Below are 27,795 nucleotides of genomic sequence, written 5' to 3'. Positions count from 1 at the left end.
AAAAAGTCAATTAATCACAATTGAGGGGACAATGTCGGTCATCTAATCTCAAATTGGAGGAAATAAATCATACATGATGCAAATGTATACCAAATATAATTTACTTCCCATTTGTGGTTCATCTTAACACAATCAACAAGAATGTGTCCATGATACTACACAGATGCTCCAATCATTTTCTATTATTTTCTATGTTCAGTGGACCATGAAACTAGGGTTAAAACTCTTAATTTGGCATTAAAATTAGAAAGATGTGTACTTAGTCTCAAGCTGATTGGACTTCAACTTAATCAAAACTACACCTTGACCAAAAACTTTAACCTGAAGCGGGACAGATGGGCAGACGAACAGAGCCACAGACCAGAAAACGTAATGCCCATAAATGGGGCATAAAAACTTTAAAACATGTAAACTATGCAAAAGCTTCAAATTGAATTATAGATCACGACTGAAGTGGAGCAGCAAAACAATCTCCAGGAAATCTGATCTAAACACAAAATTATATATTATTGACAAACTACTAAAGTACTGTCACTGCCAAAAACAGTAGCTTAAATCGCCTAACTGACAAACCCTTTTCTACTAACAAGCTTTCAAGGATATTCTAAAATGAAATTCCCACTTTCACTAATGAGATACAAAATTTGTGAGGGTTCCCCGGAACCCAGTGTCTTGTCTACCTTATGAATCTTATGTTTTTTAAGAACTTTAATTGCAGAATGTTTGTAAATATTAACTGGCAGAAAAACTAAGTCCATTTATAAGTAAAATATATTTTTTTTATAAATTTACTTCTGGATACCACCTTCTGATCATAAACAAGCTTCACTCCAAGTTTCGTAGAAATCCAGTATAGTTTAAGGAAGTTGTTAAAATTTAAAAACTTAAACTTCAGAGTGAATGATTGTGGCCTTTTTCAACAAGAATTTGAAGGCTCGACAAAAAAAAAATAATGCTATTGATAACTAGCTAATTGACAATTGCGCAATAATTTCATTAAAATAAACGGTTATAATGGCACATTAGCATTGATGAAACTCATCTAAAACCATAGTTTATTAGATTGTTCCACAATAACATCACATGTTAAATGATGTGTTGTGTACTTCTGTGTTTTGAAAAATCCTCAATGGGAAATTAAAAAGTTGGCAGGTATGACTCTTTCAAACTCCTTTCACAAAATATATACATTGTATTTATAATACTTAGTGTAAATAAAAATAAATATGAGTAAGACATACAAATGTATATAACATTGTTGTGTTAATTACTGAAGAACACATTCATCCTTTTCTTTTTTAGAATGCTTATTCAGATGAGCTGAGGAATTTCCTGCACTAGGAGCAGGTTTCTCAATGGAACTTTGCATTGTGGGAGTAGTTGAACTTTCCACTGGATGAGGATAAACTAATGGACCTCCCATGTGCATTGGTAGTGAGGCTGCACTTCCTGGATAAACTAATGGTTGATTCACTGAAGGTTGAACCACGGGTTGATTCATAGATTGTTGAACCATGGGTTTTTCCACTGATAGGTGAACTATGGGTTGATACACTAAGGGTTGATCCATTGGTTTTTCAACTTGGACGGGTTCCATGGGTTTCTCCACTTGGACTGATTTCTTGTCTGTGTACATGATGATGTACTCTGGGTAACACTGGTTTCGATCAAATACAACAAATATTTGTGGATCTTCAACTTTATCCACACATGAATCATACAGCTTATGAATCTGTCCTGGAATTTCTGGTGGTCGACGAAGAGATGGATTCCCCTGTGTGAACTTTCCCACTAAAACTTTGGCTCTGAATAAAAATCTTATATCTGTAGTGGAATCTGCTTTTGTATAACTATGGCTTAATCTGGCACGGACAGCAAAGTAGGAACCTTCTCCATAAACAGTAGCATTGCGACCACTGGTTCTAAAGTCAAAATTATTGGTACAAATACCACGGCATGTATCCAACGAATCTGTTCCATGGAATAAATCTCTCTCATCAATATTTTGACCTTGACCATCTTGTTCAGCATCAGCTAACATAAGCTTTTTCTTTCTGCAAAACGAAAAAATCCAAGCATTTAGAATATTATTATGTTATAATTTATACTGTCAAGAATTATTTTCATGCATACTTTAAATATTTAGATTATTTATATTGTATCCTGTCCGATTTAATTTGGTGTCAGGTTGTCTTCTCAGTTTTTGTCAGTTAAATCATTGCGGCCGTGATTTGCATTACATGACCTTATTCAATGCACTTAAATAACCAGAGAAATTTTAGCGGCTGTTAAATTAAAAATAAGACAATCACTTAAATTTACCAACATACAGTATAATCTTTTTAGAAAAACCTAATGAGCATAATGTAGGAAAAGTTCATAACGTACACCTTTATTCTCTTCCATTCTTAAATTATCATATACTTACCCTTCCAGAGCACAGTTTTTTCATGGGATTTGTGTTGCTTAATATATATTTAGGTTAATTATCTATGTATTTGCACACAGTATGTTTTGGATTCAATATTTTTACAGAATAAAAACATAACATTTTGGAGTATACTGTGAACATGACAAAAAAGTGAAGTAACTCAAATTTATTGTCAAACTTCTTTGAAATAGAGGAAATACCAATAGATAATTGATAAACATTTACACCAGTCTAAGGTAATTGATGTAACTGAAACGTGTGTCTTGAAACCAAAGCTGTCAAGTAAAGCAATGCACTCAATGGGTCTCATAATGTGAGAGATAACACAGCAAGTTGAACATTCTGTCCAGAAAGAAATACAAATTTACCAGTGTTTCAATTTAAGGAAAAATCACTTATGAAATCAGTCTAAAGCCTCAATAATTCAGGAAAAAAATGGTCATTTTCTCAATTCCCAGGTTATGAAACGACCCGTTGTGTATTAAAAAATTCTTAGGTATAGAGTGAAATTTTCAAGTGTTAACAAATTACCCTCTGGATACGGGTCAGTAATGATATGTAGTCTTTTATTCTAATTTTATAAAACTATTTGTATATATGCAGCATCTACTGAAATCAACCAATTATGTATCTCCCATGTTTGTCCCATTTTCAAAATCGTAACAATAAATCAATGAAAATATTTCTGAATTTAAAGTATCAAATAAAGTTAATGGCTGTATGAAATATAACATGACAATACAAAAACTGAACAGTGAATACTTTTTTGCACATTAAATGACTAAAATAAAAAAAAGTATACCCACATGTCATATTCACTCCAAATTTTCCTGTTCTGAATTCTATAAATAAATTTGAAATCAAATTTTGAAGGGTCCATAGAATCTAGTAATGACTTGAAGACATCTTTGTACTCCTTCCCTGTCTTATCAAGCTCTACTGGTTCAAAGTCATGGGAACAGTCCCAGTTGTAGAAATGTGCTGGCTTTGGTGTACTAATAGCAGATGGGAACGGTATACTGTCTAAACTGAAATGGAAAATACAGGAATGAAAACTATCAGTCAGTAATAAGTTATATCATGTTACATATAATATTGTGTAAAGATATATTCATAATATGGTAACATTGTTAGTTATGTAAATGTGGATTTTGTAATTTTAATACAACAATATAGCAATGTAAATGTTTTACTAATATACACAGAACTTGCTTATTTGTGTTTGTGAAAAGAAAAAAACAACAACAAAAAACTATGCTATATAAGTTCAATTTGGTACAAAGGAAGATAACTCCAATTTTACTATTTCATATACATCAACTTGGAAAATTATTTGCTTTTATAGTGAAAGACAACTGTGAATACCACATGGTATCCACCCGCTATTACCCAACAGCACTATAACCACTTCAGGTGTTGGTTCACCATTTTCCAAGTTGAAGTTTACTTTTTTACTGTGAACCCCTGCATCTGAGAGGATTCACCTTTGCCAAACTAGCGTTGTACTTAACAACCACACAGCATGAACGAAATACCGGACCATTTAAAAAGTTCTCGATCCCTTCCCGAAAATTACCAGATATGAGAAAAAATAAGGAGAGATTTGGAAACAGAAGCAACCACAGAAACATACAAAGAAGAAGCAGTCCAACACTGAAGATTTACATACAATACATAAGTACACAAAGTCAAAGTAATTTGAAATACCAGGCATTTTACTTAGAGAAAAAAGGAAGGAACCAGAACCAAGATGAACCACATAAACCACAAACCATATTTATAAAGAAAAGTTTCATCCACGGACATTTTATTAGCAAAGTTAATTTTTATGAACACATCTACCAAGATTTACAATTCCCAAAATTGCAGCGATCATACACTTCACCTTTTACTAACTCAATGGAAGCAGTACCTCCTTCAGAGCGAAGCCAGTTGAATTGGTACGGGATGGCCAAATTAGGGTGTTGTCCAATTTGGAAATGAACTGACATTTTATGAACTACTTCCATCATTTCTACAATATTACCACTAGAAACTTCTATGAGGACCACTTAACACAGACGTGCAAGAATAGCAGATACATGTAACCACATCGTTAATAACTTTATTGACTAACTTTCTCTTTTAACTATACTAGATTCTTATTTTACTTTCACTTTCACTTTCTATCTATATCTATAATGTCGTCATAACAACCTCTATTGTTCGGCAAACCACACAACCGCAAAATTTGTACTTCACTGTTTGATTTCATGTATAATATTTTCCTGAAGACGCCACGCTTGATGGCGAAACATGTCGACCACAATAAATTAATCACCATGCGGTAATTGATGGGTGTTGTCTTTAATGTCATTTATTTCATATACAGTACATTTTTAAAACAAATCTCTCATACACCTCAATGTAAATAGTAAAACATATCATTTAATTAAAGTTATGCCGGGTTTACCTTGAGAAATCAGAAACATTTGAACATATCATTTATGAAAAATGAAAAAATCAATGTAGCCCCATCTTTTGCAACAAAAAAGAGTCAAGAGTAATTTTTTAGGCCATTAATTCACATGCATGTTCCTGTTTAAAACACATTCCTGTATACAAGGACTCTATTACTTTTCAATCCTGCAGTGAAAAAATTAAGTACATGGTCACATTCTTTTTTGATTTTTTATAAACGTAATTTATCTATAAAAAATATGTCTATATAATTATGCATGTGTTACAATCATTTTCTACCAATCAGTGGAGCACATTACTTCAGTTTTATACTGAAAGCTCTTCCCCAAATGGTGATCCTGAAAAATGTATATCTATTTATTGAATTAACCCTTTAATAGCCTCATTTTTTTAACAGAAAGAGTGACAATTGTAGTTGTCCTTCACATCATTATTTTCCACTTTAGCCCAATATTCATGATATTCTCTATTCTGTAAACCCCATATGCCTCCAGAGTATCAACACATTCTTATGAAATATTGTATTCAAACAGACTAAAAATATTTTTTATAACTTACAATTTTTCTTGCAATACATCATCTTTGGAAACAAACAAAGGACGTCTGATAATTTCTCTAACTTTATCTGTTTCAAGATTAATCTGTACCATTTTTATAAAGTCTATTTTGTACATCAAGAAATTATTCTCCTTGGAAAACAAATAGCTCTTCTGCTTTGTTTGATATTTCCTCTCAAGTGTGAACAAGAATATATCCTACAAAGAAATACATAGCAATGTTTTATGAGTGTGTTATTATGATGTTTAATATATAATAACACCTCATGTAAGAATCCAGGGTTTTGATTGGTTGATATCAAGTGTATTTTTCACAAATTTACTGTTATCAAATGAATATCGTTCATTTTTAACGCTGCCCGGGTATTTGCTAAAAGGATATGCCTTTTTTACCCCCACTGCCTTGGTATTTGCCAAAAATACTCTATCCCACTGGACACTTGTAACGTCACGATCATCAATGCGTTTTAGTACATTAACATTCTGTGTAATTAAACAGATATATCATGTTATTGAGGGGTATTTGCGTATTATTGCCTTACAGCTCGTGAAATGTAATATTCTCTCCGACTGATATTTTCTAATGATTAAATTTGATTAAATATCATAAACTATGAAATTGTAAAAACAATAACATACCTGTCAACTCACCCGTTTTTTGCGGGTGACACCCGTTATTTTCACCTCTCACCCGGGAGTTTTTCTTTACCCGGCGGGTCCCGGGAATTTCTAACATTACTCGTTTCACCCGGATTTCTGACCGGAATTGTTTCCGGTATTTAGAAGTATTACCGCAATTGTGATGTGTACATAATATTTTTAACTTATTATCGTCGTAATATTTTAAGACTTTTAAAATATTTCTTTTAGTCGTACATATTTTAATGTAAATATAAAGATATCCGCAATCTCGGTGTGTAAATTAAATTGCTCATCCGATAAGTGGAGTGCTCCGATTAAACGGAGGTGAATACCTGTACAGAACAGAACAGTAATACGACCTTCGGTTTTATCGGTCTTTTTCAATGTAACCAAAAGTCAAAATGTAGGACTGTTTACCTGAGCTACGTAACGATATTTTCAACAAGCTACAAGATGAGTTCAGTGACTATCAGTTGACCCCATTAGATGAACTTCCACTTTGCACTTCCCCTGAAACTGACATTGGTACATTTTGGGGAGAAATGTCCAAGTTGCATGACATTTTTCTTAACAAGCCAAGATTTTTTGTTTTGGCAAAAATTGCTAAAACATTACTGGTTTTGCCAAACAGCAATGCAGACAGTGAGAGGGCATTTTCTTTAGTAAAGAAAATAGCTACAAAGTTTAGGGCTGATCTTAATAAGGATACACTGTGTGCTCTTCTTTCTTGTAAAATGAATACACATTTGCATTGCTATGAACTGAAACCAAGTGCAGTTCTTTTAAAGAATGCCAAGTCTGCTACTATGCCTATGGAATATAACAATAGTCTGAAATAAACTTGTATACATGTTCTAACTGTTTCATATACATATTGACTATATAAATTATATGTAAACATATTTTTGTTCTTCAATTGAGCCCGCAAAATGTCGTACGCGTTATGACCTGAGATTTTTTTTCTCAATGCAGGTCATGACCTGACTTTTCATTTTCAGAGGTTGACAGGTATGCAATAACTTAAATCTAACTGTTTTTTTGTCGCATTAAAAAAACATATCCAAAATCTCCTTTTATTCATATGCAAGGTCAGGTTATATCATAATGTGCGAGGTCACAGTTCACAAAAAAATATTCATATACCTTACATGTATTTGGACTGATCATTATAATTTCAAAAATGCAAGTTGCCCATTTTGCCAAGAGATCTAAGTGATTCTAAGTGGTAACAGCTATCACTATCAACTAAAATTTGAATTTCGACACCACACATGGCAGGTGAGTATGGCTCAAAAATGTATTCAACTGGAATTGAAAGTTTTCAAAGGAGGTAAAAATGGTGGTTCTGTCTTGACACATCAGCTTCCTCCACTGCTAAATTCTGGCCACCATGATATATCTAAGAGTGCAGAAATTGGAGTTTAAGGTGGTACCTAACACTACAGGGAGATAACTCTGTAATATCAGCTTAACGTTTTAATTACGTTGCGTTGTGAAGGCAATATAAAGCTTCTCAATGATCAAAATAAGTGTTTGTCAAACTGCTATATAACCAGTCTAATTTTTCTAACAAAACGCGTTTCAAATTTTTTTATTTTTTTATATTTTTGTAAAAGGGTCAAAGTAAATACTTAGTCAAAATTTTACGAAAATTAAACGAGCCAAATTAATTTTAGTGAAAGTGTTGGGTACCACCTTAACAACAACGATCAATTAATGAGATAATGTCCAGTGTCTCACCTTATTGAACATAATCCATTTTTCACCATCATCTTTCCAATACCATCTCCATTGTGTTAGATAGCTGTTGACAGTTGTTTTCTTCTCAGCGAAGGATGGAGTACTAAGACGTCTGACGGTTGACCACTGGTCATCATCAGCTGGTGGATGACCATTAACATCTAAAATGACTGCATGCATCTTTTGGAACCAAATATGACAGTTGTATATGTTGTCTTCATATTTCATCTGAAAAAATAGCAGGTTAAAAAGTTGTCCATTTGAATATAAGATCCTCTAGGGAAAAAAACCCTAGCTTTCAGTTTGCAATTTATTTGAGTGGTTACCCATTTACATGTAAATTAATTTTGGGAATGTGTCCATAGGACACATATGACATGTATGATGCCACTGCTTGCATATAACCATATAAAGGGACATAACTCAAGACTATTAATGATGCTACCAAAAGGTGTACTTTATTTGAGTTTTTGTGGTTATAATCATAGTGTATAAGCTCCAGAACGTTTGGTTGAAGAAAACTTAAATTAATGAAGGGAAACCAAAATTTCAGCAATTATTCAATTTGTAGAGGAACATTACTCTAGTACATTAAATGTGATGCCACCAAAATTCAAACTTGTCAGATCTGTGTTTTGTTGTAAGACCATTGTGTATATTAAACATTTGTAATATTTGGTTCAGGCAAACTGAAGAAAGACACACAATAGAATGTAAATACAAATTTAGCAAGTTTTCTGTTTGTAAAGGGGCTTAACTCTATAAGGGTGTAAGTGTTTTGTGGTAATAAGCATTGTGTATAAGTTTCATAGCATTTGGACGAGGCAAGCACAAGTTAAATAAATGAAACCAATTTCAGGATGTATTGATGTACTAGATGGACAAGGGTAAAACATAAAGCCCCTGCACTAAGGTAGGGCATAAAATAGCGAAATGCAAACATACATTTACTAATTATATATTAACATTTTCATTTCAAATACCATAACCTTATATTCCTGTACATGCATCAAATATTTGCCACTGAACATAAAGCAACCTTCAATTAATTATTTTCACTTTCTGAACTATTGTACCAAGTTGAATCCCAACATAATATGATATGCAAGTCTTTATACTCAAGTTTATGAATCATATTCAATTAATGCAAGAGATCCTGCTAAACAATGAAACATTTATGTCATTGAAACATTTTATAGCACTAACAATATATATTTTGAAATTAAATCTGTATATGCTATATATAGCATATAAAGATTTATATATGCATGTTTAGTGTAATCTGCCTTAAATGTATAGTATAATTTGCCTATATAATTTGCCTAACACATATATACAAATGTAGGCTTAAAACAATTATACACTTAAAATTCAAACTATATAAACTTACTTCTGTTGGTGCAACATCTTGCAGATCACAGAAAGATTTTTCTATTTTTTCATTTTCCACCAATGAAAAAGAAAACCATTTCTCAGATATCTTAATCTGCCACAAGAATGGCAAGCCACATTGCAGGTGATGTCTTTTACAGGATGAAAGTGTACATTTAGCTTTTGACACAAATACACAGATTTTGGTATTTTCTGTTTCATCTTTCAATAAAGAAGAATCAGTTTCCTGATAATCTGGATCAGATGGGGATGGTGCTGGATCTATTTTCACATCTACCTGTTGTGGTATATAATTTCTTCCCTGTTGCTGATTCCACTGTTCCATTAGTAATCTCTCTCTTTCAATAATATTGTCATCATCATGCTTTTGTTGCTGTTCTTTTTTCCAATTTTCCATCTGAATTCTCTCTTTCTCCTTAATGTCGTCATCATCAAATAAATTTTGATGCATATCTTTTGAGTTTTTGTCAATTCCCTGTTTCTCCCCTTTCCAGTTTTCCAGGATTTCTTCTTCTTCTTCTCTGATGTTATCAACATCTTCATTACTTTGCTGTTGATTGTTTTTGATATTGTCCTCATCCCAGTCTGGCTGATCTTGCTCGCTGTTTTCTATAGTTAACTTTTCTTCCTCAGATAATTTTTTATCATCTCCATCACCATTCTCATAATTAGGGTCATTATCTTCACCAAATTCATTATCATTATCCTCAGCATCATTTTCATAATCATAATCACCATACTCATGATCATAATCTCCACCCTCATTGACATCATAATTATAATCATTATCACCATAATCATTGCCATCATAGTTATCTTGATAATCATCATAATCATCACCATCATCTAACTCATTACCATCACCATTTCCTTGATGAACCTGGGTCTGGTCTTCTGTCAGAATCACCTCTTTCTCTCCAGGGTCATTTTCAACATTCTTATCACCATAATCATCCTCAACATTACCATCACCATAATCATTTTCATCATTACCATTACCATCACCATAACCATCCTCATCATTACCATCACCATTATCATCATAATCCTCACCATAATAATCATTATTACCATCACCATAATCATGATAATCATCATCATTAACATTACCATCACAAAAATCATTTGTATCAACTTTATTATCACCATATTCATCATCAACTTTACCATCACCATAATCATCTTTTTCATCATAATCAAAACTACTGTCTGATTCAACCATTTCTGTTAAATCTTGATCATCTTTACCCACAATTCCACAAGTGATATTTTCCAGTGATCTAAACCTTTCTTTACGACCATGCTTTGACCTTGTATCTTCAATACTAAGGTTTTCAACTGAATGTACCATTTTATTTTTTGCAGGACCTGATGCAGAACTAGAAAGACTTTCATTGCTGACATAGACGTCACTGTCATAATCGAAAACGCTAGACTCTTCAAGGTCATGAAGGTCGTCTTCATCATGACTGAGGTCAGAATCATCTGAATAACTATCATTCTCTTTCTTTTCTCTAGGAGGTACATATATAGCCTTGAGGACTTTAGCAGGAGGCCATCCTTTCATATGACAAGATGTAAGAACCCATTTATTGTGGAACTGATTAAAAGTGTGGGTTCTATTAAATTTGCAAGGATCTGGACATTTTCCGAATATTTTCTGCCGACATAAGTGTAAATGAGGACATCTTCTCTCTGGGTTGTCGACCTTACAACCATTGTTGTAAATATAATCTGCACAAACTGATGGTGAATTGCAATTGAGAACAATTTTCATTTCATCATCGCTAAAATTGACAATTCCAAGTTTATTTTTCAAACGATAATTGTGAGGACCTCTAAAACTATGAGACAGTGGACAATCTTTATCTTTACAATTGCCTCTAATGAAGCGACGACAGATGTGGAAAAAATCCCAATGAGCATTTTGACATTCTCCGGGATTTTTCTTGCTATTCCACTGGGCGCAAATTTTAGCATCTCTATAAAATGGTTGAAGATAAACAATATCTTTTTTATCCCAGAAAATATGAAATCTTCTTTTGTGTTTTCTGAACCACAGCACAATATTGGAGTTTGAAGGAAAAAGGTCACACTGTTGTAAAAAGTGTTCAAAACTACAGCCTCCACCAAAAGTTTTGATCATGAATTTAAATACTTCATTTTCATCCACGTCAGGTATTTTTCCATTTTGGTCCTCATCATCATGTTGATGTATCTGTTGACCAACTTTATCTTTGCATTCACCACGTCTACGATCTTTTCTGAGTCGCCTTCTTAGTCTATCTTGAGATCTTTTATTTTCACTATCTTGCTGACCTTCACCTGTGAAAATGCAATTATTACACTTAGAAAATAATTCCCAGGACTATATATATTTATAGGCTGAAAGGTATATACTGTACATATATATAATGGGTACTACTAATTTGTGCCAGCAATTATTTTTGTGGCTTTCACAAGTTACAAAAAAAATAACCCCATTATATAAATAGTTGCAAAAATGTAATAAACTTGGACGGTTCCTAATCTTACATCATTTAGTGAATTTGAAAATCACAAAGTCAAATCGCCTCAAGGTGGACTAGAAACAAAGGGTTAAATATGAAATAAAGAATTCACAAAAATAAGCGCTCATGAAAAAAAGACACATCTTTAATGAAGTCTGTGTTAGCAATGGTTAGGAGCTGTCTTTGATACACTCGCAGTGAGGTGAGAGAGTTTTTCTCCATGTTGAAGGCCTCACTGTGACTTTGAGATGAAGAATAGCAATAAAAGCGCTGTTCCTTTATGTTTTGCATGTTTTTATTGATTTTGAGTCATGGATATCCTTATCCTTTGTTTTCCATTACATAATTTTTTGTTTACCTTTTTGTATATTGATTCCTGTCTGTGATACAGAGCCAGGCAACAAAACTTGAGGCTGTGACTCTTGAGGAGGTGGAGTCTGAGTCAACTGAGTAACAGGAACTGGCACATACACATCTGTAGTAAACAAAACATACTTGTTCATGTATTTATAGATATTCATTTCAGTTCTAATAGTACATATAAAATACCAAAAGTATCTACATTGTATCATGCATATTGTCATGATTTGACTCTGAAATTGAATGAAATTGCTAGCATTTGCCATCTTCAAATAACATAGAACATGTAGAAGTAGGCAACTAACATATGAAGTGTACTGTACAGCTTACAACAATGAACAAAAACCTATACCCCACAACAAGCTTTCAAAGGCCTGTAGCCATGAAATAATAAATTTAAAATACATATGTTATTCCAACGCAATTCATGATAGGAGATAACTCTGTCAGAATTTCCACTTACTGACAGAGTTATCTCCCCTATCATGAATTGTGTTGGAATAACACACGTATACATGTACATATCCCTTATGTACCAATAAACAAGGTCTGTAATAACACCTTTCAGGGTCAGATACTTTCAAATTTATCATATTTACTGCTGTTTGTTTTGTAATGTTGGTAAAAATTGCGTGATTTCAACATACTGTGAAAGTACTTTAATTCATGGGTATCAATTTTGGTGGTTTGAGAAATATTAACATGTTCTTGGGTTTTTAAATACAAGGATTTTAGTTTTCCAATAAGAAAAAATAATTGAAAAATGAAAGCCTTCAAGAACGAAGGTTACAAATAGTCTTGATTGAAGGAAATTGCTAAGTAAACATTGACCCTCGTAGTGATAACACTAAATTAACCCATTATAAAGAGATCAACAGATTAAAGACCATCAAAGGTGTTAGTTAGACCATAAGACCATATATGCCCCAAACTAAATATAGCTTACATTTTACTTGAACTTGTGGCTGTACTTTTTTTGACTGTTGAATATGGCACTTTGGTAGAGTTTGCTGTGTTGTTAAGTTGCATGGTTGCTGCATAAAACCAGGAAACTGATTCAAATTAGACTGATTTCCTTGAAACTGCCCTCTAATCAGTTTTTGAGTAAGTTCATTTATACTCCTTTGCATATTGGGGTTCTTTCTATCAGATGTTCTTGGACGTCTCTTTCCAATAGGACCTTCTGATTGGTTTCCCTGAAGTTTTTGTAGAAACTGGTTTGGAATCAATCTTTGTGCATCACCTTGTTGGTTTCCTTGAGGTATCCCAGTACTCAGGTTTGGAATTGGTCTTTTTTTGCCTCCTTGTTTTTTTCCTTCAGGTTGTCCAGGCAACTGGTTTGGATTTGGTCTTTGTGGACCTCCTTGTTGGTTTCCATGAGGTTGTCCAGGAAATTGATTAGGATTTGGTCTACATGGACCTCCTTGCTGGTTTCCTTGAGTTTGTCCAGGAAATTGATTAGGATTTGGCCTACGTGGACCTCCTTGTTGGTTTCCTTGAGGTTGTCTAGGAAACTGGTTTGGATTTGGTCTTCTTGGACCTCCTTGCTGGTTTCCTTGAGGTTGTCCAGGAAACTGGTTTGGATTTGGTCTTCTTGGACCTCCTTGTTGGTTTCCTTGAGTTTGTCCAGGAAACTGGTTTGGATTTGGTCTTCTTGGACCTCCTTGTTGGTTTCCTTGAGGTTGTCCAGGAAACTGATTTGAATTTGGTCTTCTTGGACCTCCTTGTTGGTTTCCTTGAGGTTGTCCAGGAAACTGGTTTGGATTTGGTCTTCTTGGACCTCCTTGTTGGTTTCCTTGAGGTTGTCCAGGAAACTGGTTTGGATTTGGTCTTCTTGGACCTCCTTGTTGGTTTCCTTGAGGTTGTCCAGGAAACAGGTTTGGATTTGGTCTTCTTGGACCTCCTTGCTGGTTTCCTCGAGGTTGTCCAGGCAACTGGTTAGGATTTGGCCTACGTGGACCTCCTTGCTGGTTTCCTTGAAGTTGTCCAGGAAACTGGTTTGGATTTGGTCTTCTTGGACCTCCTTGTTGGTTTCCTTGAGGTTGTCCAGGCAACTGGTTTGGATTTGGTCTACGTGGACCTCCTTGTTGGTTTTCTTGAGGATGTCCAGGAAACTGGTTTGGATTTGGTCCTCGTTGACCCCCTTGTTTTCCCCTAGGTTGTCCTTGAAAGCAATTTGGTTGTGGTCCTTTTTGAAAAGTTTGTTGGGTTCCACAACTCTGTTCTAGAAACTGGTTTGGGTTAGGACCTCTTGGACCTCCGGGTTGCTGATTTGTATTTGGTCCTCTTGGGACTCCTTGCTTTTTTGCTTGCTTTCCCTGAGGTTTTCCTGGACCTTGATTCATTTTGGGTCCTTTTGCACCTCCTTGTAAATTGGGTTGCTTTCCATTATTTCCTTTGGCACCTCCTCCTCTTTTACCTCCTGACTGACTCATTGTTATTTCACTCCTTTAACTGTCATGTGGAAAAACCCTATAAAAACAATGAAAAAGCTGTTTAAAATTGTAATTCAAAATGCATACAAAGAAAGAAAGTATTTTGAAAAAACTATCATCATATTATATTTTTTTCCCAGCCATTTCCAGCTGACCTATTTATTTGTTTACTTTTTTTACATTGTAATTGTGACAAGGATGGAGAGATATCTCTTTTGTACATGTTGTACAAATGTACTTATAAATGTACATGTGTACCACATCTTATTTATATTTCAGACAAAACATGACCATGATGACAAGGCACATTCAATTTTTAGAAAGTAAAGCCTTATAAAACCTCAAATTAAAAAAAAGGGTGCAATTAATGCATGTTATGTTTTTTTATAGCAAAATGGATAGTTTTCATTATCAAACTTAATATGTACGTATACTTTTTATTTTAAAGAAAATTCTTTAATTTGTCCATATTTAGAAAAAGTTTTCTTTTTTTTGCTTGCTTACACAGTGATATTGTTTGCCTTAAATTACTGGAGAATAAAGGCTTTTTCCCCTGGACATGCTGGAGAAGAATCCCAATTTGAAAAAAAAATGGCTTAAAATTATTCCCAAAAAGACAACTTTTTTCCCAAACAGTGTACATGGTGTAAGACTCAGTAGTAATTGCGCATGCATACAAACTGAAAAAGACTATTTATACATTTTTCATGCCTAAAATGACTATATGTACAGATTTGAGGGTCTATTTATGTATTATCACTGACAAAATGGGATCTTATTTTAAAGCAGTGTTTGACTCTTGAAAGGGGGTCTGCAAATTGAAGTTTCAGTCAAATTCAAGGTTTATTCTAAATTTCCCAATTTGAAAAAAATGATTCATATTTTCCCAATAAAAAGGGGTAGAGGTAGTTTTTGTAAAAAGCTTACAATATCACTGGCTTACAGGACATGCAGGAAGCAATTTGCCGACATATTTTCAGTATTCAAAGTGACCTTAGCTTGACCCTTCTAGTAAAAATCTGGTGATCGTAATACGCATGGATATATATCACTAAATTAAACTATAATATGATTGTACATGTTATACATGTGCTTAATATCCATGATTTTTGTTGACTGTTTACTATAAGGTGACAATCGGTAAACATGGTAAACTAGGGCTTCAAAACACAACAATAAATGAGCAGCAATATTTTCTCTTAATAACAGACAGAGAGAAACTAGAGGCTCTAAAGAGCCTGTGTCGCTCACCTTGGTCTATGTTAATATTAAACATTGTACACAAATGAATTCATGACAAAGTTGTGTTTTGGTGATAGTGATGTGTTTGAAGATCTTACTTTACTAAACATTTTTGCTGCTTACAATTATCTCTATCTATAACAGTAGTTTCTGTGGAAAATGTTAGTGAAAATCTACAAATTTTGTGAAAATTGTTAAAAAATTACTATGAAGGGCAATAACTCCTCAGGGGGTCAATTGACTATTTTGGTCATGTTGACTCATTTTTAGTTCTTACTTTACTGTACATTATTGCTGTTAACAGTTTATCTCTATCTATAATAATATTCAAGATAATAACAAAAAAACAGCAAAATTTCCTCAAAATTACCAATTTAGGGGCAGCAACCTAACAACCGATGATCCAATTCATCTGAAAATTCCTGGGCAGATAGATCTTGACCTGATCAACAATTTCAACTCTGTCAGATTTGCTCTTAATGCTTTGTTTTTTTGGGTTATAAGCCAAAAACTGCATTTTACTCCCATGTTCTATTTTTAGCCATGGCCGCCATCTTGGTTGGTTAGCCAAGTTACCAGACACAATTTTTATACTAGATACCCCAAAGATGATTGTGGCCAAGTTTCAATTAATTTGGCTCAGTAGTTTCAGAGGAGAAGATTTTTTTTGGACTTATTTGTAGATCTTACTTTGCTGAACATTATTGCTGTTTACAGTTTTTCTCTATCTATAATAATATTCAAGATAATAACCAAAAACAGCAAAATTTCCTTAAAATTACTGATTCAGGGGCAGCAACCTAACAACGGAATGTCAGATTCATCTGAAAATTTCAAGGCAGATAGATCTTAACCTGATAAACAATTTAACCCCATGTCAGATAATTGCTCTAAATGCTTTGGTTTTTTAGTTATAAGCCAAAAACTGCATTTTACCCCTATGTTCTATTTTTAGCCATGGCGGCCATCTTGGTTGGTTGGCAAGGTCACCGGACACAATTTTCAAACTAGATACCTCAATGATGATTGTGGCCAAGTTTGGTTAAATTTGGCCCAGTTGTTTCAGAGGAGAAGATTTTTGTAAAAGTTAACGCTGGACGCAGGACGACGACGACGGAGACGGACGACGACAGACGACGGACGCCAAGTGATGAGAAAAGCTCACTTGGCCCTTCGGGCCAGGTGAGCTAAAAAAGGACTATTATACGATTTTTTTTTGCATAAAAAATGATAAAATGGTCAGAAGACTAAGCTTATGATATATATACATGCATTGGTTCAAAAATTAGATAAACCTTATTTTTAACCAGTCACTTGTTTCATATGACTTTAATTTTATCTTTGTTTTTAATTGACCATTTTATTTGTTTACTTTTTTTTATATATATTGTAATAAGGTGACTTTGATAGGGAGAAGTCTCTTTCATGCTCATACCACATCTTATTTATATTTCAGACAAAATCCATAATTGTCCACACATGTAATTGTTTACAAAATAAATATTTATGATTAATTTACCTTATATATATGTAGGACTCTAAAGTGCGATGGGGACGCTAAAGTGCGATGGTCACGTTAAAGTGCGATGGTCTACGCTAAAGTGCGATGGTAAGATACGCTAAAGTACGATGGTATGTCATATAAAGTAGAACACGCTAAAGTCCGATGCCTCAATACGCTAAAGTGCGTTTTTCCGCGAAAGTGCATTTGTTCGCGAAAGTATTTACGTTCGGAACGTTAACTATTATTATGACGTTATAAGCCGTTTATACAAACAAACAAAAATGGAAGTGCCGCTGCCGTTAAACTTAAATATGTGTCCAAATGAAGGATTTATTCTTGACAAAAAAAGAAAGAAAAGAGAAACAAATGATCCGAATCCGGAACACTTTTGGTCGGTTTTAGAAGAGGTAAATTTAATTTGTAAAAAGAAATTTGATGAAAACAGCTGGGGTGCTAAAAAAATAAAAGAGCAACTAAGTTTACAAATGAGTGAGACAAGTGTAAGAAAATATTTGGCCAACTTTCTTTATGATGATGATACCTGTGCATTGTACCACAGAAGTACTAAGATTGGAGACAATCACAGAAGAGTTTTATCAAAAGAACAAATGATAGCTGAAATTAATGCCAACCATAAAATTGATCACCGTAAAAGTGACGCGGTATATGAAACACTTACATTTGACTTAGAAAGACCTATTTTCCCGTAGTTCGGGAAAATACAAGATTACTGTTCAAGCAACATATAAAATGTTCCCAATGCCTAGCAGCTGTAGATCTACCAAAAACACAAATAACCAGAAGACCTATACCGGCTACCTATTCAAATAGTAGGTGGCAAATGGATCTGAAGAAAATGCCCCCATGCAAAGGTTACAATTATATATGCAACATAGTTGACTGTTACAGCCGCTTTGCCTTTGGTGGACATCTTAAACAGAAGACGGCAAAAGAAGTGTCGGAATTGCTTTTGAAATTCACCTACATATTTGGCCCACCTCGGATTCTCCAGACTGATAACGGCAAAGAATTTAATAATGCTGATCTTTGTGCAGTAATTGATGAGTTTAAGACAAGAAAAATTAATGGTCGTCCGTACCATCCACAATCACAAGGTTAGTCATAAAAAACTTTATTGTACTGCATTAATAAATGATAATTTAGTTTCACTTATGTATTTAAAAAATAAATACAAATACAATTATATTTTGCCTTTACGTTTCATTTACAGGACTGGTGTACTTCTTAAACAGGCCGTTCTTAACACAATTTTAATACCTTTAACGTAAACAAACAACAAGTGAAAAATTACTAATTTACGAAATCATTAGCTCTAAATATATAATTACTAAATTATATAATCTTAAATCATTTTAATCTAAATTATTGCCTCTAATGTTTCAAAGAAATCGACATTTGAACAAGCACAAATAAAGCAAAAAAATATATGTATACCCTTTATTTGTACAATAGTCAGCTAATTGCTGGATAAAAAAAAAATTATGTACATTGTTGGAAAATATAACATTCATGTGGAGTCGCTGCAAAACAGGAGAATAGCTTGGCGAGCCTCATGTTTTGTTTTGTTTTAAAGCTTTATTATCTTTAAAATTTTATATTAACAAATATATGTAATCTGCAAACTATTATAACACATTTTTACACAATAATTTCAGGACGTGTAGAAAGATTTAACAGGACTGTAGTCGCATACTTTAGAGCCCAATTTGTTGATACTAGAGATTGGCCAAGTTTACTAGGAGAATTTTATTATAAATACAACAACAGAGTCAACAAATCCACTAGACCCATGACACCCCACCAAAGATTTTTTAAGAGGCCAAATTTTTCAATGGCATTAGAAGAACAGGTACTAACTTTTTTTTTTATTTCACGCATAATTATTGCAATTATAGAGCCCCTCTTTAAACAGTTATTTAAAAATTAAGTTATAAACAACGATTTTGTCTAAGTATAAAACGCATCACCAAGGTTTAAGTTCATGTTTTATTATCAAGACAAAAGTAATTAGTTTTATTAATTTGTGTAATATCTTTATGTTGACACTGTACTTGTTAAACGTACAGTGACAAATATTACATGCATTTACTTGACAATTACTGGCAACCATTTGTTTATTCATACTAATTTTAATGAATCTATTGTACTGTTTATGTTTAGGTTGCAAAGTGTAATTTGACTAAAGAGGAAAAAGAATTTCTAGAAATGGCTCACTTGGATGTTGAAGAAAATGATGACGACAACAATAACTTGGCCTTAAATGAAAACTTAAAATCAGTGAAAATTAATGAAATTACAGATCCAGAAGAGAGTCATATTAATCAGGTATAAAAATAGCTGTAACAATATTTTAAATAAAAAATAACGAAACTGGTAAAATAAATTAATATGGGTTATTATCTGCACACAAGTTGTAATTAAAAAAAAAGTGATGATTATTTTTTAAATCTATACATTATTTGATTGCTTACTCTAATGTACCTGTGCATTTAAAAATATTTTACATGTGTAATGCCTTTGTAGAAAGATAATGAAGTTCAGCAGTCTGAGATTCTACATCATACCATAACTACGGACTCTGCAACAATTGGTGCATCAAATACAAATTTTGAGGTGAGTGCGAAAACCTTAATCTTTGTTTTAGTATAAGTGTTAAATATTCAGAATTCTTGGTGTTTTTCCATGTAATAGAAGGTTAAATATCTTTCCCTTTACACTCTTTCTTTTTTTAAATTGAGTTTTAGGAAAAAATGGCTTATTAAAGGTTATATGTCAAATTTAATTTTCGTTCATTTAATTTTAGACCCAAGGGTTAAAATCCTGTCTTGTTATTAAACGTAATTTATAAAACATTTTTATTGCATACTTATAGATTAACAGTAAAGATGTGGTTAATAAAGCCTCAGAGAATAAAGCTGGAGAAATTGCCAGAATGGATGCAGAAAATGATTACCAGGAATTTGTTGAAGCGATGTGGCACACAAAAATTACCAACAGGATCAAAGAAAGTGAATTAGTAAGATACAGAACTGTTTATTCTAATTGTTTTTAAATAAAAATCTGTTCATATAACTATAATTTAATTTTGATAAGGTGAAAAAGTGTCACGTAATGAAGGATAAAGTACTAATAATTTGATTACAATATACATCTTTGTCAATAATTATAAGTGTGTTGTTTTTTTTTACATTTTAGGCAATATCTGCAAATGCAACTATAACTAGTAATGAGTCCGTAAATGGCGTAGAAAATGTTGAGGTTAGTACTACTAATATGTTTACATTTAGTATTTTGATAACATTTTAAGTTTTTATTTAAAAAAAAGGTTCAATTGTCCAAAACATTTTGCAAATATCATTATACTTTTAAATTGAATACCCAATTTTAATATTAAAATATTTTTGTTATTGTAGGTCAATAATACTGTACAGACTTACGATAGATTGAACGAAATGATACCATCACAACAGCAACTCCAAATGTCTCAACCACTGCAAGATATCACAAATTCTCAAATGATGCGCAATACAAGTTTACATCAAGTACGTAAATTTTATCACTAAAAAGTAGTTTATAAAAATATTGCCTTAACACTATCAACTTCAATGGTATTTTTAAACATACTGTACTTTTATTTTATTGCATGGTAATAGTTGCAGCTTTATGAGTAAAACTCTTTAAACAAATGTAAATCCGTAGTTATTTCTGCGTACTAAACGTTACACAGATGTCATCTCTGTTATTTTGTTTATCATCATATACATGTTCATGTATCTGAAAATGCACTAACATTACTGAACTATTATATTTTTGTTTTAAAAAGTGAAAATATAAAAATAAGAAGATGTAGTTTAATATTCATCATGGTATGACAAATATCTAACAGAGACTAACTGATCAAAGAAGTTTACAAATATTTGTCACTCTACGGCCGTTGAAAAAAAGCAAAACTTATACATATTGATTAGCTATGTATAACTGAATGTCTTTAAATAACAAATTTATGTAAACAAAAACGAAAACACCAACGGCCTATTGTGTGTACAAATTTGAATATTATCATATTATCAACACTTTTAAGTTAATATTAATTTTTGTTTAAACCTTTTCTTATTTGCTTTCAGTCAGAAGTTAGCCCATATTATAAAGACTTGTATGCAAGAAAATTTATACAACGTACTGATTCTGGTATAGCAGGCCTGAAACGCCGTCATTTGGAAACAGAAATTTATATGTCTCAGGTAAGCATCTTAACTACCGTGTAACAAAATATAGAATTAAAGGTGATTAAACAATTTGTAATCTAGTATTTGTTTGTTACGCACATTTGTGAACGTACTTTTAAATGTTATAGTAAAGTTATTTAAAATTTTCAAACTAAAAAAATAAAAAAAATAATGTGCTTTTATCATGTTTATTAAGGACTTTGCTTAATTCATAATCACGTCTTGAACTCTTTTAAGTTACATTTGTTACTTTCATTACTTGGTTTGATTTTATTGTAACTTTATGTTTACGCTTTTTAGAATCGTGAAGAATGGGACAGTAGCTTGTATCCGGAGGAGTTGTTTCCTAAAAAAGTATCCAAACTTACAGAAATGCAAACTTTTCATCCCGCAGTTAATGCAGTTATAGACTTTAAACCAAATTCAGCTTTGTCCGCGGGTACAAACGTTTTTCTGTCCGGGTATTGGAAGAAAGGACTTGTTATGAATATTGAAAATGATGACAGTAAAGGGAAGGTGTATACCATAAAGGAGCTTGAAAATGGCAAAATTCACCAAGTTTCAAAATATTTTATTCGTCCGAATTTGATTTAGATATTTTTTTTATGAATTCCATGACTTTTAAAAGTTGTGCCAAATAAAGTCTACTTTTCACTTTGAAATTAATTAATTATATTTTATTAAATAGAGTTAAAAAAAGATTGATATGAGTGCCAATGAGATAACTTTACATCAAAGTCACAGGTTTTAAATGTAAAAGTACATTTGTTTAATATATTGATTTTCGCCAACAAGACAGTAACTTATCAACACAACTTGTAACATCATATTTTGATTGACAATGAGACAATTACGGGAAATAAATAAATACTCGACATTCAACCAGTAACAAAAAACCTACAGGTGTTGTATTATAAAATGAATGCCAATGAGACAATATGGCTCTTTACAAAATAAAATATGTTTTTATTAACTATAGGTTACCGTATAAATAACCCTGCAAAAAGTAATCTTATACAACCGAGAGTTATCAACAACCAGCGGAAAATAATTGAATTAAATACATAACAAAAACTTGTAAACGAAACAACTATTCACCAAAGACCAAATATTTTTGGTGTATGCAAATATTTTTTTTATAACCTTCAACATGGAGCACATTGAACCAGGCTATTTAGAACCACAATGAACAGTTTGAAAGAGAAAACCAACGGCATTATTTACAAATAATACAACAACAAAAAAATGACTTTCAAAAACACTTAAAATAACCATTGCATTAACCCAATTTCCATTACATACTTGATTGTAAGCGGTGCAAATGTGCTACCATAAAACTTTATCATTTCATACCATCGCACTTTAGCGTGTTATACCATCGTACTTTAGCGTGACAAACACCATCGCACTTTAGCGTATCATGCCATCGCACTTTTGCGTGTCATACACAATTGCACTTTAGCTTGTCATAGACCATCGCACTTTAGCGTGTCATACCATCGCACTTTAGCGTGTCATCTTTTTACACTTAAAACAAACAACAATCGCACTTTAGCGATTTACACCATCGCACTTTAGCGTAGACCATCGCACTTTAGCGTGACCATCGCACTTTAGAGTACCATCGCACTTTAGAGTCTTACATATATATATCTGTATATATTATAAAAATCTGAATTCTATTGGGTTTAACACTAGCATGTGACATGAAATAATTCACTTAATTTTCATTTAAATGCAAGGAAGGAGGAATTATAATCCTGAACATTTATACCAGCAATAATAACCCTATTAATTTGTGATTTGTACACAAGTTATCTCCCATTAAAATAATGTCTCAGACGTATGAAAACATAATAACAACATTCACATTGTATAGGAATCACATGGAGTGACGAGATAACAAGACTTTGGACATACATGTAGTGCCGATGATATTTTATAACCGGTCTTTTAGGTTCATCAATATTTTACAAAAAGTTTTGACCTTTGTTGACCAATGTACAATGTACAATGTACATGAGAAATTCAGACACAATTTTAAATTAAATAGTTTTAACATATATTGTTTAATGGTTCAAAACCCTGTTCCACTGTTAGTTCGTTATTTTGATTAAACAATTGTAGTCCGTAGAAAAGGAGAATGTCAGAAATTGTCAACCTTACACCCTCAGTGAAATAACCTTTTAGTCATGTTAGTGTTGATAATTTTAGATATTCACTTTTTCTACAGGCCAAAATTCTTTAATGTTTTTCAAATTATTTTTTAGTTATTGTAACCGGTTACATTATCATGATTAATTTTGAGGTACAAAATGTATAGAGTTAACTCCCATGGTCATGATGGTTGTAAATTTTTTTTATTTTTTTTAAACTTTATACATGTACCCTGGGTATAATTTCTTTGTCCTGTATGTGTTTTTCTCTTTTTCTTACATTCAGTCAGGGGTACTACTTGTACAAGTGTATTTTATTTACTTGAAGAAGTGAAAAAAAATATACGCATATAAGTAAATAAATAATGTTTGAATAATCTCCCCTTAATTTTCTGAAAAATTTACTTGTATAAGTAAATTTTTCTTACAATCCCACAAAAATCCTCAAGTTTTGAGATGTAAAATCATGCCTTTAATGATTTTCCCAGGTTTGCTCAAATTTTTTCATTAAAGTTCAATGTTTCATCTCATTAATTCATCAAAGAAACTAATTGAGCAAAGATCTTGTATATTTGTGCAAGGCATTCAAAAATTGCTCCTTTGGGGCTTGTAAATAAGCAGTGTTAAGAAGATAACAGACAAATGGGAGTTTCATTATCCATGAAATTACACTTGAATGATTATCAAAGACATCTGCAAAGGGTACACAATTTAAAATTCTATTAGTGCAAAGAAATCTTCTGATATCAAGAAAAGAAGAAAGGCTGATTTTTTTACTTATACAAGTAAAAAAATCTGAATGCCAAAGGGACATAATTTAGCCTTTTTTTTTTTTACCTACACAAGTAAATAAAATTCACTTGTATAAGTATCCTACAAATTTACTTATACGTGTATATTTTTTTTTACTTCTTCAAGTAAATAAAATACACTTGTACAAGTAGTACCCCTGACTGACATTGGTTCTCTCCAAATAACCTTCATCATGATAGACCATAGTGTTAAACCAAGCATTAATCAAAATTTCATCTAATCTCCATAAATTTAAACTATTAAACATGTTGAATGGTGATTGATAAATAATTCACAGGGCATGGGCTTAAATATGAAGTTTCTTTTTGTGTGCATTTTAGTCTAGATGCCATCTTATTAACTATCGGCGATGACCCAGAAAACAACCCACAGTCATGTTACATGATATAAACATAAACATATATATACATGTATAAATAGATATATGATCCTCATGCATATGGATTTTCCTATGTCCATGATGTCATGCATGTTTGTTTGATTTCAATTTAAAGGTTAAAAAAAATTACTTAATTTTTTATTTTACCTGTACAACATGTACAAGAATGATTTTTAATGGATTGAATCAGTTAACCAAAGGATTTACCTTTGTTTTAACTTTCAATGTTCACATTTTTTTCTTTTAAAACACGAATCAATTATGCATTATCCATCTCTAGCTAAGGGGTTATATTGAAGTTCATGTGAATAGGAATTTAATGAGTTCCAATTATTCACTTGCAAGTTTTCTGATTTAATAAACTGCTTCACTGAGCACAGCTGGATATGACCGCAGAGGTCCGACCCTGAACAGTAAGGGCTAAAATGGACACAATATCCAAGCTTATAAGGACTGAATTAGGATTGTCCTTTAATACTATGTATTCTTATTCTCAATAAACCATATAACATAAGTATAGAGAAGACAAATGAATTATGTACAATATTTACAAGAAGACCGAACAAACAAAACAGTTGCTAATACAATATGTGAAGTCCATTTTAGCCAGGAGCACATACACCTGTGTTAATAATCTTTATGAATTTACATAGTTTTATCAATTCTGATTTGTTTTTTGAAGACATAATCTGATTGTATTTGACAATATTTGCATTTTTTATATAATAATGTGACAAAATACTCAACATATTATAGGTTCCTGACACGGAATAAATGTAGTCAAAGAACTTGAAATAATTTATTTCATTATAAGATTTGAATTTATATAATATTAAGTTGAAGATTTCATGCTGTTGTGCGACTGCCCCACCCCCACTTGTCATGCTTGTGGTATTGAACCTTGTAATGTAGTTTTAGAGCAATCAAAATACTTCAAAACAAGTTATTGTCCTGAAACTAGAAAAAAATATTGTTTTAGGCCTTTAGCCCCAATTTCCAAAACAGTTGAGATCTGACATCATGATCAACTGCAAAAAAAATTCCAACATTCCTTTGGTGGTACTGTACCTTTTGAACTTAAAGAGTTCCATACACTCAAACTATAGTTTTTGTTTGGATACCATGTGTGTTCTAATGTTGTTGCTGATGAAGATGTGATCACGGTGATAGCAATATGCGACCAAAATATATTTTTGCAGTGGTTATAACAATGGTTTTCCAGTCGATTCACAGTAAACAAGGCTTCCGGTCATCTTTTATGTCATATATATATGTATATCTTAATAAATTTCCTTTTTAATTCAACTTGGATACTATTATATAAAGTATCAAAATCTATTCATCTTAACATGCTTAAACATGTTAACGGTTCCAGAGATATGAAGTCATGATATGTAAGTCATTAAGTATACTACTGTATACCAATTTTGCACTTCCATGGTTTCCACAACAGTAATTAACATTAATTTAATAGAAATTCAAACATGTGTGGTGCAAGATGGGAGGGGGCGAAAAAGAATGGGAGCTTAAATGTTATTTTAGGCAAAAGGACCAAGATTTGGAGCAGGCCTTGACAATATATACTAAGGAATTCTAATTGCTTTTACAGCAATCTAGGAAATTAAAAAAAAATCACTATGTCATTTGTATGTAGTCATATATTAATTTTTTGCAAAAGATAGGGAAAAATTGCTTATTTGCCTTTCCCAGACGGGTCCTACTAAAATGCGCCCGGTTGAAGAAAAAGAGCCTGGGGAAAATAAAAAGTGCCCAGAGAAGAAAATATAGTGCCCGGGGAACAGAAAAAGCGCCCAGGGAAAATATTTAGATATTTCATTGGCATGAGACAACTTTGTTAAGTTATGACCATTGATTTTCTTTCTATTATACTGTAGACAAGTTATTTGCAAATTCAGATAATAGACATTTGTAATAAAGCACAAAAACAAGTATGAATATTTCAATTATAACAATAATATATGAATACTATATCGAAAGATATATAATAATATTAATGGTTTATGCGGAAGATTTATAACATGTAAGACATCAAAAGACATATTTCACCATGCAGTTTCAAAAATAATAGACAGGTCTCAGGCACCGATTATTTTTAGTAACCGGCAAAATATACATTTTGATCGAGAACAATGTCTTTCATGATTCTTCTATATACTCTTATTTATATTTATTTACTTACTTATATACAATTTTGAAATCTAAAATCATTAAATGTAAAAGTGCAACAACACTTTACTAAAGTTTAGATGTAGCATCGTGCAAATCCCCATTTTTATCAAGGACAAAACAAGCAATGATTAGATATTTTTTAAGGAAAACAAATATTGTTATGAAATATTATTATTTTCTTCTCCCGGGCGCTTTTTCTGTTCCCAGGGCACTATATTTTCTTCTCCAGGCGTTTTTTCTTTACCCCAGGCGCTTTTTCTTCACCCGGTCGCATTTTAGTAGGACCGTCCCAGACTAATATTATTTTTTTTTTAAATAGAGTTATCCCTCTTTGCATTGACTTTCTGGAATCAATCCCCCCTTTCCTGCTGTTTGTTTTCTACCATTTGACAATCAGTACAATAATAAATGTTTGCTTGCATGTGATGTATGATTGTCTGTGTATGCAGGTTACTTTTTCATATGCTTGCCATTAGGAATAAACTAAATGCTTATTACTTTCCGTACTTCTTTCAGTTATTGCGCTGTAGCTTGTGCACTGTCAGTGAATGGGGTCAAGTTTTACAGCATTATAAAAAGACACAAAAGTTAGAAAAAAATAGTAGACATATTCAAATGTTTCATGTAAGCAATGAAATCGATACATTGGAGGTCTAGAACTTACCAACATGACTTTTTGTACAGCACTGTCAACAGATTTTACAATCTCCGAAACTGAGGCCGTGTTTGATTTTGCG

General features: G+C 32.5%; 2 protein-coding genes across 2 annotated transcripts; one reads left to right on the top strand and one right to left on the bottom strand.

Annotated features, from left to right (window-relative positions):
- Positions 1-1,019: 1,019 nt before the first annotated feature.
- Positions 1,020-27,783, bottom strand: LOC134693865 (uncharacterized). Its single transcript, XM_063554803.1, has 8 exons — positions 27,723-27,783; positions 13,039-14,564; positions 12,091-12,207; positions 9,221-11,547; positions 7,831-8,058; positions 5,450-5,646; positions 3,238-3,459; positions 1,020-2,054 (listed from the first exon to the last, which is right to left on the bottom strand). The coding sequence occupies exons 2-8, from the start codon at positions 14,525-14,527 to the stop codon at positions 1,268-1,270; spliced, it is 5,367 nt and encodes a 1,788-aa protein (XP_063410873.1). The 5' UTR covers positions 14,528-14,564; positions 27,723-27,783; the 3' UTR covers positions 1,020-1,267.
- Positions 18,115-22,114, top strand: LOC134692386 (uncharacterized). Its single transcript, XM_063552835.1, has 9 exons — positions 18,115-18,388; positions 18,950-19,143; positions 19,455-19,619; positions 19,818-19,907; positions 20,167-20,310; positions 20,490-20,552; positions 20,708-20,836; positions 21,419-21,535; positions 21,821-22,114. Exons 1-9 carry the CDS (start codon positions 18,115-18,117, stop codon positions 22,112-22,114), a joined length of 1,470 nt encoding a protein of 489 aa, XP_063408905.1.
- Positions 27,784-27,795: the final 12 nt, after the last annotated feature.

Source organism: Mytilus trossulus, chromosome 12, assembly GCF_036588685.1.
Source record: "Mytilus trossulus isolate FHL-02 chromosome 12, PNRI_Mtr1.1.1.hap1, whole genome shotgun sequence".
Taxonomy (NCBI): domain Eukaryota; kingdom Metazoa; phylum Mollusca; class Bivalvia; order Mytilida; family Mytilidae; genus Mytilus; species Mytilus trossulus.
The sequence above is the reverse complement of the archived record's forward strand: the minus strand, read 5'-3'. Positions and strand labels throughout refer to the sequence as shown.